Source organism: Phoenix dactylifera, chromosome 11, assembly GCF_051530095.1.
Source record: "Phoenix dactylifera cultivar Ajwa chromosome 11, Ajwa_hap1_PhDact_Kaust_v1.1, whole genome shotgun sequence".
In the NCBI taxonomy this organism is placed as follows: Eukaryota; Viridiplantae; Streptophyta; class Magnoliopsida; order Arecales; family Arecaceae; genus Phoenix; species Phoenix dactylifera.
In genome coordinates this window covers 1,727,847-1,744,523 of record NC_143200.1, presented here as the reverse complement: position 1 = coordinate 1,744,523, position 16,677 = coordinate 1,727,847, and the positions used below count along the sequence as shown (strand labels likewise).

At 41.0% G+C, this 16,677-nt stretch overlaps 2 protein-coding genes and 1 long non-coding RNA gene across 3 annotated transcripts; 1 reads left to right on the top strand and 2 right to left on the bottom strand.

The window, feature by feature from the left end:
* Positions 1–435: 435 nt before the first annotated feature.
* Positions 436–5,536, bottom strand: LOC120107506 (uncharacterized). The gene is made up of 2 exons (XM_039120799.2): positions 4,157–5,536; positions 436–766 (listed from the first exon to the last, which is right to left on the bottom strand). The coding sequence occupies exon 1, from the start codon at positions 5,449–5,451 to the stop codon at positions 4,177–4,179; it is 1,275 nt and encodes a 424-aa protein (XP_038976727.2). The 5' UTR covers positions 5,452–5,536; the 3' UTR covers positions 436–766; positions 4,157–4,176.
* A 2,699-nt stretch (positions 5,537–8,235) lies between these two features.
* Positions 8,236–15,124, bottom strand: REP (Rab escort protein). The gene is made up of 9 exons (XM_039120792.2): positions 14,305–15,124; positions 13,844–13,966; positions 11,798–11,897; positions 11,430–11,468; positions 10,516–10,747; positions 10,273–10,348; positions 9,813–10,008; positions 9,503–9,583; positions 8,236–8,783 (listed from the first exon to the last, which is right to left on the bottom strand). The coding sequence occupies exons 1-9, from the start codon at positions 15,027–15,029 to the stop codon at positions 8,694–8,696; spliced, it is 1,662 nt and encodes a 553-aa protein (XP_038976720.2). The 5' UTR covers positions 15,030–15,124; the 3' UTR covers positions 8,236–8,693.
* Positions 9,570–10,182, top strand: LOC148700551 (uncharacterized). Its single transcript, XR_015970980.1, has 2 exons — positions 9,570–9,678; positions 9,784–10,182. It is a non-coding gene; the product is annotated as an uncharacterized LOC148700551 (long non-coding RNA).
* Positions 15,125–16,677: the final 1,553 nt, after the last annotated feature.

Below are 16,677 nucleotides of genomic sequence, written 5' to 3'. Positions count from 1 at the left end.
TCCAGGAATAAAGGTCTCCCATTCAACTAAACTAAAGTTGGACAATATTGGTGATGAAAGTGCCAATATCGCATGATAGGTGTAAAGGCTAGTCACTCAATAAGCACTGGCATGATATTATCCTTATTCAGAGAATCCATTCAAAGTAGAGAGTATTCCACGATGAATAAAAAATAAAGGAGATTTTTGTGCTGTTTGTCATTCACATGCCAAGAGCAGTCTTATATCACTGTATATATTAGCAAGGTCTTCAAACAACAAGCTTCCAGAGTACTCTCTCATCGTAATAAGATAATTGCATGAATCCTTGTTTGGTGGGATTAATGCACCCACAAATTCACAGAAACCTATGAAAGGGGGAAAAGCTTGTGCGCTACTGCAGGTGCATAAACTCAAGCAAGGCAGAAGAAACAATTACTACAAGAAGAAGCTAAGTTTGATATGCCCGTAAGACAAGAAAGTAAAAATATATAGAGAAAGTACAGTTCTAACCTGTATTCACAGATAAGTGGCTCTGTAGTGACATATCAGATTTAAGCAATGGTCATATTTTCAAAATTCAGACTACAATCGTGATGGGATGGAAAATTGATCTAATAAAAGAACCAGACAATCAACTGCTAGCAGCTTTTACACGATTTTCAAGCCACTGAGAATCCAGGGAGCATGAACTTGGAGACACTGAATGCTATAGCTTCCATAAGACCAAACAGTATGAAAATAAAGCAATGAAGATCCAAACTGATGATAGGAGACTTCTAAAAGCCTGCAACAAGAAAATAAGTGGTCAATTTTGAAAGCCCACCTCTAAACATGACAAGAATATTAGAAACCAAAGATATGTCAGTGGCTCTAAAAGCCTGTCCTATTTGGAATCTAATTAGCCGTAGTATAAGGCAAAAAATGCTTGAAGCATCTGAAGAAAACAATGCACATATCAGTACTTTATCTAGAAAATTCACCAATTAAAAGCAGAATGACCTAAAAATTATTCTGTAACTATTTTTTTCAGTTTGAGAATGGTGGAAAAAGCAATGAATTGAGCTAGAATAACATATAGGATGTGAACTATATACAGCATATTATCTCAGGATATATGGAAGCAAAGAATTTATTTAAGGATGTTCAAAGAGTTTCGGTGATCCAACGGAAAGTAGAGCATGCAATGCCATCAGCCAGAGGTGATGGCTGCATCTCTAATTTCTCAAATGGTACAATCACTCCTATCAATGATCATATATTAACTCCCACTTTCTTCTTGGTCCCTTTTCTGAAAGTTGCAACTGATGTTGCAACCATGGAGCAGAATGATGGTATTGGTAAAAAGAACCTGGTAAGAAGTCACTAAATGTTGCGGCTATTTTGGAAGTTTAAGAGCTAGCACTTCATTATGGAGAGTGTTTAGGTTCTTTGGGTGTCGCTCAGTGGTGCAAACAAGCCAAGTCAAGCCAAGTAGTGAGCCCCTCAGATTCCTCTTTATACCAAAGAGGTATCTAAGCACATGTTGAGCTTGACAACACATGTTCAAGCTCGTCTTGTTAATTAAATGGATCAAACAAGCTCATTATCAAACCAAGACAGACTTCTATTTATTTTTGTGAGCCCAAAGTGTTCGAGCTTGGTCTTTTATGAGTCGAACAATAAAATATGTTTCGGTTTTATTCACTTCCTAGTGGAACAACTTCAACAAGCATGTCATCAAACTGAGCCTAAGCTGTTCATGAATTGCTTAGTTCCATTGCAACCTAGTGTTATGTAGTAATAAAGAAGGGAATAAATCTTACTTGTACATGCTTAACTTTGTTATTGGTGGTAGTGGTGGTGATCGCTGTAGATGTTCTCGATTAAGGGAGGATTATTAGCAGATAATAACTTGTTTTGCTGATAGATTGGATTAGAGCAGAAATAAATAGCCTAGGTTACAAGCATCTTTTATTTCTAGCTTCTAGGAGTAGTTCTATAATTTTGTGGGCCCGATGCAACAGATAAACAAAGGATGGATAGATGTGCTGCCTGTACCAATCCATGATGTATGGCACATATCATGCCAGTGTTGGACCAGTACATGGCATGATAGCTGATCTAACCACCCTCAAGCCATGCAGAATTAGTATCCATATTTTCCAGTGAGCCAAACATTGGCATTACATGGCATGCGTTTTACTAATGCTAGGTGGGAAGAACACCAACAGACAGCACATAAAACCTTGGGTCAAAGGGTCTGGCTGGGTCCATTGATTAGTCGATTGCCTCAATTTTGGTAATGCCAACTGCCAAGATAGGCTTGTTGTAAAGGGATGGATGATATACAGAGTGTATTTAAAGGAGTAAAGTGGAAAATAATTTAGAGAAATAAAATCAAATGAAAAATATCATATTCGGCAAGCAAAGGATCATGCTAGGCAATTGAATATTATCAAATTTGGATATGGCTATAGGTAATATGGAATATCAAATTTTGGAAGATGGCAGACTGGTATAGTATGTAAAGAAGATTATCACATGGAAACTTAAGAGGTTTTTTTCAGTGGGGAAGCTAAAAAAAAGGCCAAGAAAGAGAATCTAGAAAACGCCACAAAGATGGAAATGGTTCCCCTTGGAATTATGTTAAAGTGATCATGCAACTTCCATTGCATTAGTGAAACTAGAATTTGTTTTTTTTTCATACAGTGACATCAAGAAAGTCTTTCTAGATCATTGGAGAGGTGAATTTGCATATGCAGTGATCTTTAAGGAATTGAATGACAAACTTATTCTGGCCTACTTATGTATGGGCCAGATGATCAGGCAGGCACTTTTGGACGAGCTAAATAGGAGTAGAGAGAACTGGATCAGCCATTATTGTTGCTAGCAAATTGGCATCATAGTTTTTATTTGAGATTGTGTCGAAAATTGATAATATTGTAAGTATAAAGATGAATGTGCTAGTTACAATTATTAGCATCGAGGAGACAGCCTTAAAGGCACTCATTAGATGGCAGAATTGTAAATATAGGAGACACTAATAAGAATGCTATAAATCATGGTTTTAGATCTTGGTATGACATCCCAAGGGATATTAGAATGGGGTAGCAACTGAAGTGTTAGGACAAGATCGTCTCATCATCATCCTAGCGTCCAGATTGGTGCATCTTAGAACATCCCCCATCCCAAGTGTCGCGATAGGGCGGGACGGCGGGGCATCTTATTCTATTGAAAAACCAAGATGACCTTGTCCCATAAAATTTAAATCTTGATACAAGTATTCAAATTTTAAAACAAGTGTCTCTCAACTTGCATAAATTATCAAACAACGGTAAGATATTATTTCAAAGTCAGTAAAATTCAATGTCATTATGGTTTTGTAAGTAAAAATCCAAAGTATTTAGCTTACCCTTACTTGATCTCAAGGAATATTGAACATCATTACAAATTGCAATGCTGTTTTGGTGGAAGATAACTACAGCTTACATCTATTGCAACACGATGATAATTAATATAAGATAGAAATACAAAGATGTAAAGGAGTTGCATTGAAGGGGGAGACCAGCCTTTGGAGGAATCAAGTGGTCAAAAGTGACTCACAAAGCCAACTTTTTTACCAATATACAGGAGACCAGGTGATAGTGATTACATGATTACCTTAACGCACTAGCATTTCAATGATCATAAATTACTAGGGCTGATAATTGCAAGCATGTCATTTTTTTAACTGAATAATTTAAGGAATTCGATGTTTTTGCCACAAGTTTCTCAATTTAATTTAGAATAATATATCTGCATTTCATATTCTGGGGGGAAATTAAACACCTTGAATACTTCTCATCATAAGAGAATGGGTGGCATCAAAGTAGTTTCATAAGTGAAATAAAAGTTGAACATCATCATGGAGGTAATTAAAAGCACAAGCCAGCAACAGGTATTGGAACAAAGAAAACACGACAAGTTTTTCAAAAATCTGTTAAAAGAGAAGTTTCTCATTTTCTATCTCATAATTTCCATAATTCCAGCTCTCTCCATCACATTGACTAGCATCCATTGACAATACAGAGATGCAATATGATTGTCATCAATACTCTTCAGTAGAGTCATTTGCACATCTGATATTGTACCAAACATTAGAGAACAACATCAAGAAGAGCACATCAGTAGCAACTAGATTAAAGGTTGCACTCACCAATTAATCCCAGGATGAGATCAAAAGGGTCTCTGCAAGTTCTTCTTTCCAAAGATGGCCTCCCAAACCATTGGAGAGAATGGGCCTTTCTTGTCCAAATGCTCTCTAACAGCTTTCTCATCCATAGCAAAACCTCTCTCCCTCAAAGTCCTTACCAGGCTCCCAGCTTCCTCCACCCCCTTCTCCTTGCAATACCTATCAACCAAACCGGTGAAGGTTGCCGCATTTGGTAAATGCCCGGCACCCAACATCTCCATGCAGTACTCAACAGAATCCTCCAATTTCCCCCCTTTGCACAAGCCCTGAATCAGAACCGCATAGCTAAAAGCGTTCGGCATGATCCCATTCTTCTGCATCTTCCTGAAAATCCTCTTTGCATCATCAAACTTTGCTGCCTTGCAGAACCCTTCTACAACCGCCGTGTAAATCACAACCTCAGGGATTGTTCCCTTCTCACGCATTAGCCCGAATAGCTTCATTGCTTCTTGAATCAATCCATCTTTGCAGAGCCCATCAAGCATGGCAACTGCATTGGGGATGAGCCCCGTCTCCTTCATCTCCTTGAAAATTTCATCGGCATCTTCCGATTGGGACTTGGGCACCATGGAGTCAGGTCCATATGATTGTTTCGTTTGCTTCTGAGGAGCTTCCTCCACCTTTCCACCACGGCCTGCATCACCAAGATTCAGTTTTTTGAAGAGGGTATCTCCAGTCTTATCACCACCTTTCTCTATCTCAGCGGAATCTTTCAACTGATCACCAGTGTCGATTGATTCTTTGTTTTTCTCTTCACTCTTGGGTCCATCGGAGAACAGAGACGCCGATTTTGGTCCCGGAATTCCAAAATTTTCCTCATAATCTTCACCATGATTCCTGAACCTCTGGCGAGAATAGCCAGAATCTTCTCTCCGTTCTCCCCTCATGGGCCTTTCAGGGATTCGGCTCTCCGGAGTTCGGCGGCCTCTACCCAGAATCTTATCCTCATCTTTGAGCCCGTGGAAGAGATCTCCGGATCCACCATCCAGTCTCCTCTCCCCCCTCAAAGGCCTCGTATTCACCGTCCTCTCCTCCTCACCATCGTCCCCAAAATTGAGACTTTTAAGGAAGAGATCTTCCGAGGGGTCCTCTCTTCTTCTTTCACCCCTCATGGGCCTATTGGGGCTGGTGCTGAAATGCGTATTGGATACAGAACGAAGGAGGAGAGCCCCGGGCGAAGATCTCTCCAAGATCGAATCCTTGGGCAAATGGGAAACATTCCAGCAGAAAAGTTTGGAAACCCTAACCCTAGCTTGCATTGCTGTTACTCCTTTGCTTTCCTCCTCCGAGAGAGAAGGGGCGAGGGTTTAGGGAAGGAATAAAATTGCGGAGATTTCTGGAATGACTGAATTACCCATTACGAGGGTATATTTATACGGGAGAGAAAGTGTAATGCGAGGGTAATATGGTCATAATAAAAATTGATGAGAACGGGGATAGCTGATGAAAGGGGATAAAGGCCTCGTTCAATTTATCTTGTCAGCAATTGTGAAAGGTGAGAACCAAAAGTTTCAGCCATGGGTTCAGGCAGCAGCTTTGGTTGAAATGGAGATTCTTACCAAGAAGGTGAGTTTTTTTTTTAGTTTAATTCCCCTTTTCATGTTGGTGGACTAATTCCCTTGTTTTCTTTTCTAATTCTATCTTTTTAATATCATTTAAAGGAACACTATTCAAGTTGAGAGATTATGGACTCCCAACATGATTTATTTGTAAGCTAGGAGAATTGTGTATCCGTTTCTGTCTACTATCTGTGGGACAACACCAATGACCTGTTTTGAGAAGAGCCCATATCAGATTTTAGTTGCAAGTATTCAAACCCAAAACTTGTGCAAATTGTCATGTTTTAGAAAGCATGGGTAGTACCAGAAAAAAAGAGGATTAAAAAGTAGTGTTCTTGAGAGAGAGAGAGAGAGAGAGAGAGAGAGAGAGAGAGAGAATTTGGTGATTTCTTACTTTGCAAGGTGAAGGAGACCTTATTATCTCATTTGGTATTCTTCATAACAGCAATCATCCCTTGGTTCTTCCAATCTGAGCTACTGGTTTTCTTGTTGACTCATTTGTCTGATTTGTGGAAGCAGATTAAGATTTTGGCTTTAAACACCACCTTTGGTTGTGGAAAGAAGCTGATTTTCTCCCACAATTTAGTTGTCTTTTTGTGTTCCATAGTTTATTCTATCTCGTAGTTGCTAGTCCATTTTGGTATAGACTTGCATGTATTCAACATTAATTTTATTCAGTGTCATTTAGAAACCATGGAAAGGAGCAGCAACCAGAAGATTAGTATTATGGGATTCCTTAGAGAGAAAGGGTTCATCGATGGAAGCATGCAGAAAATGTTCAAAAGATGCAAGCGGCTAGAGTTCCTTGATGGAGAGAGAGCCTGTGAGAACTGGAATTACTCGGAAGAGTATCGGAATTCAAGAGAGGAAACTTACCTGTGTTGTTTCCAAGTGCCCCAGGATCCTCACTCTGGGCTTGAATGAGAAGCTTGTACCTACAGTCCAATGCCTCACAGCCTTGGGAACAAAACCTGGTGGAGTGGTTCTGGCCAGCCAAAGTTTCCCACATACTTGCCCGCAGTGTAGAAGAGAAGCTCTGCTCGCTACTAGCCTTCTTCCAAGCAATGGGAGTCTCTGAAAAGCAACTGGGTAAGTTGCTGTTACTCAACCCAAGGCTCATTAGTTACAGCATTGAGACTAAATTTTCTCAGATTGTAGATTTCTTTGCAGGCTTAGGACTTAAATAAAGAAGGTGTGATTGGTAAAATTTTGGCAAAGAACCCGTTCATTATGGGTTACAGTGTTGAGAAACGGCTCCAGCCCACAACGGAGTTTCTGAAATTCATAGGCTTAAATGAGTTTGATCTTCAAAGGGTGGTTCTCAATTTTCCAGAGGTACTATGCAGAGATGTGAATAAAGTTTTGAGACCCAATTTAGTTTTCTTAAAGAGTTGTGGGTTTTACCATGAACAAATTGCAGTGATGGTGGCCACATATCCTCCTGTTTTAATCAAGAGCATCAAAAATTCTCTGGAGCCCAGAATCAGATTCTTGGTAGAAGAGATGGGGAGGGGAATTAGTGAGGCAGCAGATTATCCTGAATTCTTTCGGCATGGTCTGAAGAAGAGTCTGGAGGTCCAACAGAAGTTGGTGAAGCAGAAGAACATGGATTGTAGCTTAAGTGAGATGCTTAACTGCAATCGGAAGAAGTTCATTAAAAAGTTCAGCTTGATTGCAGGCTGCTTGTGATTTTTTTTCCCCCTTTTTTTTCTTTTGTTCTTTCGCATTTTTAATGTAACGGTTGGAGCATATTTGTCTTGCATTTGAACATGCATGAATGAAGTGATGCCATGGCAGCAAGCCTTGGTTCTTTGGAGTCTCCTGCTCCCACCTTAACCCCTTTTTGATGGTTGTGTTGGATGCTGGGGAGGTTAGAGGTTTGGTGCATTACCCATGATGAAAGGGTGTACAGCTCTGCACTTGGACAATTGTTGATGCCCATCAGTCCACAGCCAACCAATCCATATCATTATACAATGCACAGTGTAAAGTGGTGAGTAATCTTAATTTCAGTCAAGCATTTGTTTGATATTTTCTTTGATGAAATGCACGCACCAATGGTGGAGCCTTGTGATATGCTAGGATAAGTATGGCCAGTGCTCGATCATCTGTGACCTTGATGTTGACCAATTGCATACTTTGAGTCGCTTGCAGCACTCTGGAAAGTCTGAGCTTCCACCTTGTGCTTGAACTTCAACTAGGGATCTCCAATGCGCCTGGTTATCACCGGTGGAAGTTCATTGCAGTAGGAGGTTTAGCTTCCCTTGACATCAAATGACCTCAGCTCCATTCCTCAAGAAAAATCTCTTCCAGGTTTCATTAGAATAAAAGACGATGCTTCCTCGGCTGTGGAATATGAATGAGTATTATAGACGTTGAGATCAATTAGAGAATGTTTCTTTTCATTCCTCATGAGCCACTTATTTACCAGATTGCTAACAATATTGAAACTCTAACAATTGTTCTCAAAATGCAGAACTAAACTTCATATTCAAAGAAAAGGATTCTTTATATATTTCAAGTGGTACAGGATAAGACAATGGTCCATCCAACTTTATCAACAATTCAGACAAGGAAAAGGAAAGAAATTTAGAAGATTTTCAGGTTGGCAGCGCCAGGTACAAGCTTTTTCAAGATAGCAGCAGTCTGTGTAACTCTTACCAAGTAATACAAGTTCCATGTTATGCAGCAGGCTCATTGAGTAACCCGGACATTAGTGCAGTGTCAGACAACTCAAATCAGCTGAAACTTAAGGGGGCAAATTATAATTGCAGCAGCATTGGCATGACAGTGAAATATGAACATTATATCCACACCAATAGTACATCAATGGTAGATAGTCCTTTCAGTGCCCCTCATTTGGTACACCGAGAGACCATGCGAATAGAATGCCCGTAGAGGAAAAAAAACCATCAACCTCTAGTTGCCTCACAAGATACAGATCACTCGGATAAACCACTCTCATCTTCAGCATTTTCTGATGCTGAATGCCTAGGGAAAAATTCTTCTTGTGGGTACATATTGGTAAATAGCTGCCACATACAAAACAGAGAACCAAAATCTAGTCAGAATTTATGCTAAAAATAATTATATGGCCATGAAGAAAAATATTAGTTTCTTAATATTCTGTTTCAAAGTTTTCTATCTGAAAATGTAGTAAGACATCTCTGGATAAATTCTTTTCTCATTATTTTTCCCAGCCTATTGACACAGATAGCCAAAACATATGTATTTGCTGTCTCCTCACAGATGACTGAAGCCAACCAATTTGAATCTGGATTGCAAGTTAAATGGAACAGCATACCAGAACACTGGGAATGCCGAATGAACATATCATCAAGCATTCATAATTTAAGATAGTTGAAGGTCTTGGCGAATAAGTTACATTCAAGCAAAGTTATTGGATTTAGTGCCATAGTCCTCTGACAAGACAGTAACATGGAAACAATTTAAGGTGGTAGGAAGTGAAATAATACAGATGAATTTGGTATCACCCTTCGCTACTAACAGAAAATGATCGACGGCCTACAATTCTTTCAGGTTTCACATGTTTGCCATGAGGGAAACCAACCAGCTGATTGATTGGCTGGTCATGCCGTTGATATCAATGATGCATTTCTACGGATGGATGTCGTTAACCATAGCCTTGCCTTATTGGTTCAGCAAGATGCAATGGGTTGTACTAATGCTTGGATGATGTAATTTTTGGGGTCCTTCCCCCTTATTCAAAAAAAAAAAGAAGGTAAAGTACCTGTTTTGTTGATTCCAGTATCTTTCTATAGTCAAGATTCTCATCGGGCATGGGGCACGAAAATACAGCACTAAATGAAGCCTGCAATAGTAGACAAATTTTGTCAAAATGAAAAGAAGGAAAAGTGCCAGATGAAAATCTAAGCATGCGGTGTTTGCAGATATAACCATCCACAGGTATTTTTTTTCTTTTTTGTTAGGAATAGTTACCCCCAAATTTTGTTTGTACATACACCAGTTGTTATTCCCTTTTTTTTATGCAAACCAACTTCTGTCTCACAGAATTAAAAGTTGATGGTCAAAGAATATACCTGTGTAAGCTCTTGAACATGCACACTGCTCCAAAGGAGGGTTGGCCTGGTTTCTCCCGTACCTTCATCATTTGTTGATATACCACCTTTGGAGATGTCTGAGTTCTGAACAATGAAAAGAGCATTCATGGCTGCACATACATATTCCTTTCCTAAAATGACATCATCACATGGTGTTGAAAGGTACACCACAAACCTGAAACAAAAGAAACACAAATGACTGAATTCCTAGTACAGACTTGGGACAGTTCTAAAATGCATTAGCTTTTCCATTTTAGAGTACTCCCATGCAGATATAATCATTACTCAGTAGAACATGTAAGTATGTGAAGCATGTCATTTCCGTAAATTATTTATTTGCCATTTTCCACGTGAATTCTTACATAAAATTATGCAAAAGTTATGCTTTGAACAAGCTAAAAGATGTGTAATTTTCTTTTAGGGAGGTGAAAAAACTTACAATCCTGAAGGACAAACTGCTACATTGCTGCTTAACTGAAGTGCTCGAACAGTTGTCAGCTGCTCAGAGTGTAGTGCTATATCAAGAGAACTTTTCAGTTAAAATCTCGGACCAAATTAGTAATTATGCAGTTCAAGAAAAAATTCCAGATGAAAAGGAACTACAGGGGGGGAGAGAGATATATATGTATGGAAATGCATGCGTACATAAGAAAACATAAATATAAAGGGGTGTAGATCTTACATTTAGGAGGGAAAACCACCAGAATATTTGATGACCCTTGCTGTATGGGACCACTGGTTATGCAGACTCCTCGTGCAACATACCCAGTTAAATTTGAGGCGTTCAAACCTTCACCTACAATATTTGAATGTGCGACTGAAGATGGAACTTGGAATGATGGTTCCATTACCAGGTGATGGCTAAATATATCTTGATGAGATGCCAGTCTAACACCTTTATACTGTCCACTTTCCTGAGTAATATGATAGAATTCTTGTCAACTATACCTAGCACACATCATTATGATCCCCAAAAGAACAGTAGAAATTAAGGTTGATGGATATAAATCGATGAAATACAGAGTTGGGCCACAAACAGATGTCGGTGAAAATTACTGTATATGCTTTATCTTGTTCAAAACATAGTTTAGGTAAAGCATAACAAAATGCAGTCAGATTTAGAATATCAAGACAATTTAATTTTTGAAAGGTCACAACTCACAACCAAGTGGTTTGGTAGCATTGATATCCCATCAGTTTAGCATAATGTTATGGGACCCAATCCTAATAGAAAAATTTCCTCTGCAACCCTGGCATCCCACATGGCATGAGGTGATTGGTGCAATTTGTAGGGTTGGCATGATTCATGAAGGATTTCTGGTATGAAGCATCAAATCCCCCCATGCCACATGGTTTGCCAGTGGTGCAGCGAAGAAGTTTGATGATAGGGTTGAGGCCTTATAGCATTTTTCATTAGGTTATGTTATTGTTGACAATCAAACTCAACATGCCCTATGCCAGGATGGCTATAAATATGGTTAAAGAGGTTCATGAAACATATAAGTCTAAGAAGCTTTTATTTAGTATACATCACTTCTGAAAATGATAGGTACAACAACTGTGGTAATTGAAATGTCGAGATAGTTGTTGTCGTACCTTGTCAATAAGAAGGGAAACAACTGGCATCCGCAAAACCTGCATATACACACACACAAAAAGGGGAAAAAGATCAAGACTCGGACTATACGTCATCTGAAAAACAGAGAAACTTCAAGTGGCCATGGAAAAAAACAAAAGGTGGCCCAAATATTAGGACAATTAGATGCAGTAAGAAATTCAGTAAATATAGACTCTAAATTGCCTCAACAACAAGATGCTGCCAAAAGACTAGAAATTTCTCACTTCTCAAAAATTAAATGTTTGACAGATAGTCTTTCAGTTATTTTTCTTAAGACAAAAAGTCCAACAGACAGGCAAGACAAGCAACTTCAAAGATGGTACATCAGCAAATTAGAAATACTTACATAAAGAGCACCTTTAACAGCAGCACAACGACAGAAGGCTTGAGGTAGTTCTCCATGGCCATACATAGGATAGATGAATGCACTTACTGCATTAGGAAACCTGGCACGATTTCAGAGAGTAAGAAAGAAATTGAAAGCTAGAATTAAAAGGAGCCTTCTTGGTGATGTGAATGAAATACGGTCACAATGAAAGAAGGTAGCTAGCAATATCAAAAGCTTGAAATTCATAACCCAAGGTTAGCTAATATTGATTGTAATCTTTGCCGAACAAGAATTAAGTAGGCATGCATAAAGATTGGCGCCTAACTAATAGATCAAACTCTACATCAATGTACGTCGTCTTAGTACTGGACTGCATACCGGTGCCACACTCATTGTGTTGGTACGGTACGGTATGGAGCCGGTTCAACTTACCGAGTGTTAGTACGCCCCCCATACTGCATATCGGTACCGAATTGATATGGTACGGTACACCCCATACTGCCTAGTTCGGTACGATGCGGTGAACCTTGTTTTACATCGTTTATGCCAAGGTGATGGGCCAATCATATGGAAAATTTTGGATACCCCAGCCCAGACCCATCCATTGTGCATCCCTTATTTTAAGGCCAACCAATATTTGGTTATTCCTAAATATTGTTTTCTCATTTACAAAACCCAACTTCAAGCATATTGACATTGTCAGGTTCTCATTATGCAGAATTTAATTTTTATTTGAGCCACCAAGTTGGAAGTGTAAGTTAACTCATGCCAAGTAGTGCCACTCAAATTGTTCTTTACAGCAATCTGTTGACCTCACGGGGTGTGTTTATGTGGTTCAAGTCCCAAATCTAGTGGAGGCATGATAAGCTTGCAAGTACAATATTAAAAATATCATATGAAGAAATTGATATTTCTGATTAGTTGCTAATTTTGCTATAATTTTATTGAATGTTTCACCATTCCAAAGGACAACAATGAACAAAGATATCAAACATCTTTAAAACCTAGTACCAACATGATCCTTTACAACATATTTTTTTTGGTGGGAGAGGAGGTGGGTGGAGTTATAACTTACTGAATACCCACATTAGAGGTCCTGCTAATGTCTCTCATTCAAAATAGACTTCAAGCATTTCTATACTCTAGGAGTTCTAAGAGAACCAAAGCATACAAAAAGTTCCGACTGCAAAAGCATTGCCAACTGACATATAATGCTTCCAGGTCACATGAAGTGTCTCCAGCAAACTCTTTGATTGTGTGAAGTTCTTCTTTAAGCACCATGTTGATCATGTTAGTAAGCTCTTGCACGGTGTTGCTCCACGATAACTAGGTGAGTTAGCTTGACTACCAAACTTAAACTACATGAGATGCTGAGGAACTTGCATTTGCATTCAGAAGCTCCAAAGATATGGGTATCCACTTGCAAAATCTTGAAAGGATGTCTTGGAGCCCTAATACCCCAGACTTAAGAATCAAAATCGAAACTCACTTGAGCTCATTCTCTTGGGAAGATGGACAATGATCTATCACGTCAGGAATAGAAGCTTTGCTCATTCATTGTTGCTCATTGTTTAGGGGCATACATGCTGCTATTTGGATGCACATATACTTGACCAATAAATTTCATCTATATAAATAAAGCCTCAACATTTGCCAAAACAATATGGAACAAGTTCGCAGATTCTAAACCAATGAGGAAGCAAATGAATGAAGCCGCCAATTTTCCCCTCCAACAAATATGTTCAAGATAAATGGAAAATAAGCATCGCATTTCCAGTTCAACATGTTTGATGTAATGGTGGTGGCAATATCATCAATATATGGACAACTTCAGAAAGCGCTGTAAAAGATTGGCTAGTTATACCTTTTTCCGATAAATCTGAAGAGGCATCTCAGTACATGCAAATCAGAAATATATTTAGCATTTGAGTTACTTTACGCTAAGTGTCATCATATACCTTTCTTTTAAAAATTCCACCCTTCAGAAATATATCTCTTAGTGTTGAGTCCAAGATGAAAACTCAATAAACCGAAAAAAGCATATATGTGAGCCTTAAAGCTTACCTCCCAACAGAAGAGTTGTAAAGAGCTAAACTCTCAATGCCCTCTTTTGTTGTGATCAATTTCTTGCAAGACTCTGCATTATCTTGATCATAATTTGCTAGGGCAATTGCATATAGAATAATCCTAAGAGAATGCAGGTCACAGTGGTTAGCCATACAAAGAGTATAAGAACAAACAATAACATCAACACTAAAGAACAAAGGATGATCCCATGAGCAAATGAATACAACGAGCAATATAAGTTCAAGCCACATGGAAATAACAGAAGAATAGTAGTGGGAAAAATTACAATAGATCGAAAGAGTAAGAAAAAAATGGTCTATTTAGCAAAAACAGACTGAAAGAACCACATCAAAATCTCAAAAAATAGAACAATCATGCAATTTAAAGCAAATATACAGAATCCCAAGCAGAAGAAATCCACAGAGCATGCCGAGAGGGAAGGGTAAAACAATCCCTACGATTTAATCTTGGGAGGAAGCCGCTGCTTCTTAAGGAATTCTGCAAACGGGATCTCCAAATCCTCCGCCGAGATCGCGACAGCCGCCTCCGCCGCCGCCGCTGCCCCCTCGCCGTCGCCCGATCCTATATGCTGCTGAACCAGCTTCAGGAACTTCATCATCTCTCTCTTCTCCGCCAACCCAAGTGTCCGGTCCCTAAAGATCGCCTGCCTCGAGTCCGGCACCGAGCAGAGCCGCCCCTCCCAGTAGATTAGGCTCGCCTCCACGCTCTTGAACTCGATGTGGTGGCTCGCCCCTGACCGCAGCATCAGATCCACCGCCTCGTCGGCGCAGTAGAGGACCCTCGGCCCGGCGAGATCCAATAGAAAGTCCTTCGAGGGCTCTGGAGAAGATCCGGTGATCTCGATCTCGGAGTAAAGCCGGTGGGAGTGGAGGTCAATGGCGGCGTAGGAGGAGGAAGGGGAGGGGGCGGAGGGCGGAGGGGATGGGTCCGGCGGCAGCGGGGGGGCGTTGAAGAAGGAGGGGAGGGAGGGGAGGGGGAGTGAAGAGAAGTGAGAACCGTAGAAAGTGTTGGCGTCGAGGTGGAGGACGGATTTCCCGGAGGCGGCGGCGGCGGCGGCGAGGAGGGATTCGGGGAGGCCGGTGCCGAGGACGATGAGGTCGAAGGTGGTGGGGTCGATGGTGGGGAAGTCGGTCGGGAAGGAGGAGGAGGAGGTCTCGGCCATGGCGAGAAGGGTGGGGGGAGAGGAAGAGAACGCGTTTGTTGGACTCGGTTAGATTTACAACCGAACCAGGGGAAAGGCGGAGCGAGTCCGATCCCTCCCGGTGGGCCTGCGCGTACGTGATTTCCTTGTCTCCGGTGGGGCTACGTGGGATGAGTCAGATTGGTCCAGCTCTTTCGAGGGCATCTGATGGAGAGAGTCCGATCCCACCCGGTACCAGAACATGCTGGTCCAGACACGAGGATGTGGAGTACCTCTATCAAGACTAGTGTCAGGATGAGTTATCTTTTCCGCATCCTTCGGTAGCACTATAAGCCTGGGCATTGTTTCTCTGAAAGATGGTCTGAGACCGTCTTCCAACGAAACCAGTACTGAATAGACGGAGCCTGAGGATTTCGGGTCTCTGGGGTGGACGAGATAGTGGACCATGCTTTGTTTCAGTGTACATGGGCTAGGGCGATGTGGCAACTAGCAGGAATTCCGTAGGAGATTCGGGGACGGAGGGACCTGTTCTTGCATGCCAGGCGCCGATGCTCGGAGTCCCCACTGCTGCATCAGGAAGCGGCTTGAGTGATTTGCACGTCCTACTAGATTTGGCTGGCTAGGAATGCTCAACCCTTTGGTGAGCACAGTATATCGCCGAGATTAGTAGTGGAGAGTATCCGCGTGTAGGTGGCGGAGCTTAATCTCATCACACCTGTTGAAGGGACCTTGACAGCTTGGGACACCTGGGGTTCCCTTTCTGCTTTGGCAGTTTCCCACATGGTGTTTTTCACCTGGGAGCCCTTATACCTCGAGTTTCCTCAAGGTCAATTTCGACGAGTCTGTTTTGGACGAAGGTACGTGAGATGGTGTGGATTTTATTATTCGTGACTCATCTATCGGGATTGTAGCTGCTGGGGGCAGTCAACTTTTTGACACATCGGTTCAGGGTGCGGAGCTGCGGGCCGCTTGGATGGGCCTTCGTTACGCCCGGTGTGTCTTACGGACTAAATCCATTATCCTGGAGGGGGACTCATCCATTGTCATCAGTTGGATCCGGAGGGGGCTCTAGGGGCAACAGTTGTGCCCACCCGTTGCTGCGAGACATTTGGACTATGCTGAGGGATGGCGGGGCTTTTCAGGCCAAGCATGTGTTTCGTGAAGCTAATGGGGCTGTGGATTGGGTGGCTTCTTGTGTAGCCGGCCACCCCAATAGCACCCTGTGGGCTGGTGACGGAGAGTTGCTCTTGGCATTTCGAGGTATTCTGTTTTTTAATTTTATTGGATGCATCCGTACTCGTCAGATATGATTCATCCAGAAGGAGAAAAAAAAAAAAGGACGGAGCGGGTGGGCACCAGGGGCGAGCTCAAGCTAGAGGAGTACAACTCGCTGGGAGGTGACTCCTTCAAGTCCCCGTTCTCGGAGCCCGTTTGCTCATTTCATGTTCTGGTATTTTTTTGGTTCCTTTGTGAGTTCAAGTCTTATAATAAGAGACACAAAACACGCCGTCCAAAATTATAAGCATAATCTTCAAAGTGTATAAACTCTAAAAGAATATTTTTCTATATTTTTTCCTCTTTTTTTTTTCTATATTAGTCTATGGAAGGAAACATGGTAAGCATCTGTTTGAGCTAAATCAATCTACTTAGTTGTGAAGAGGCTATCTGT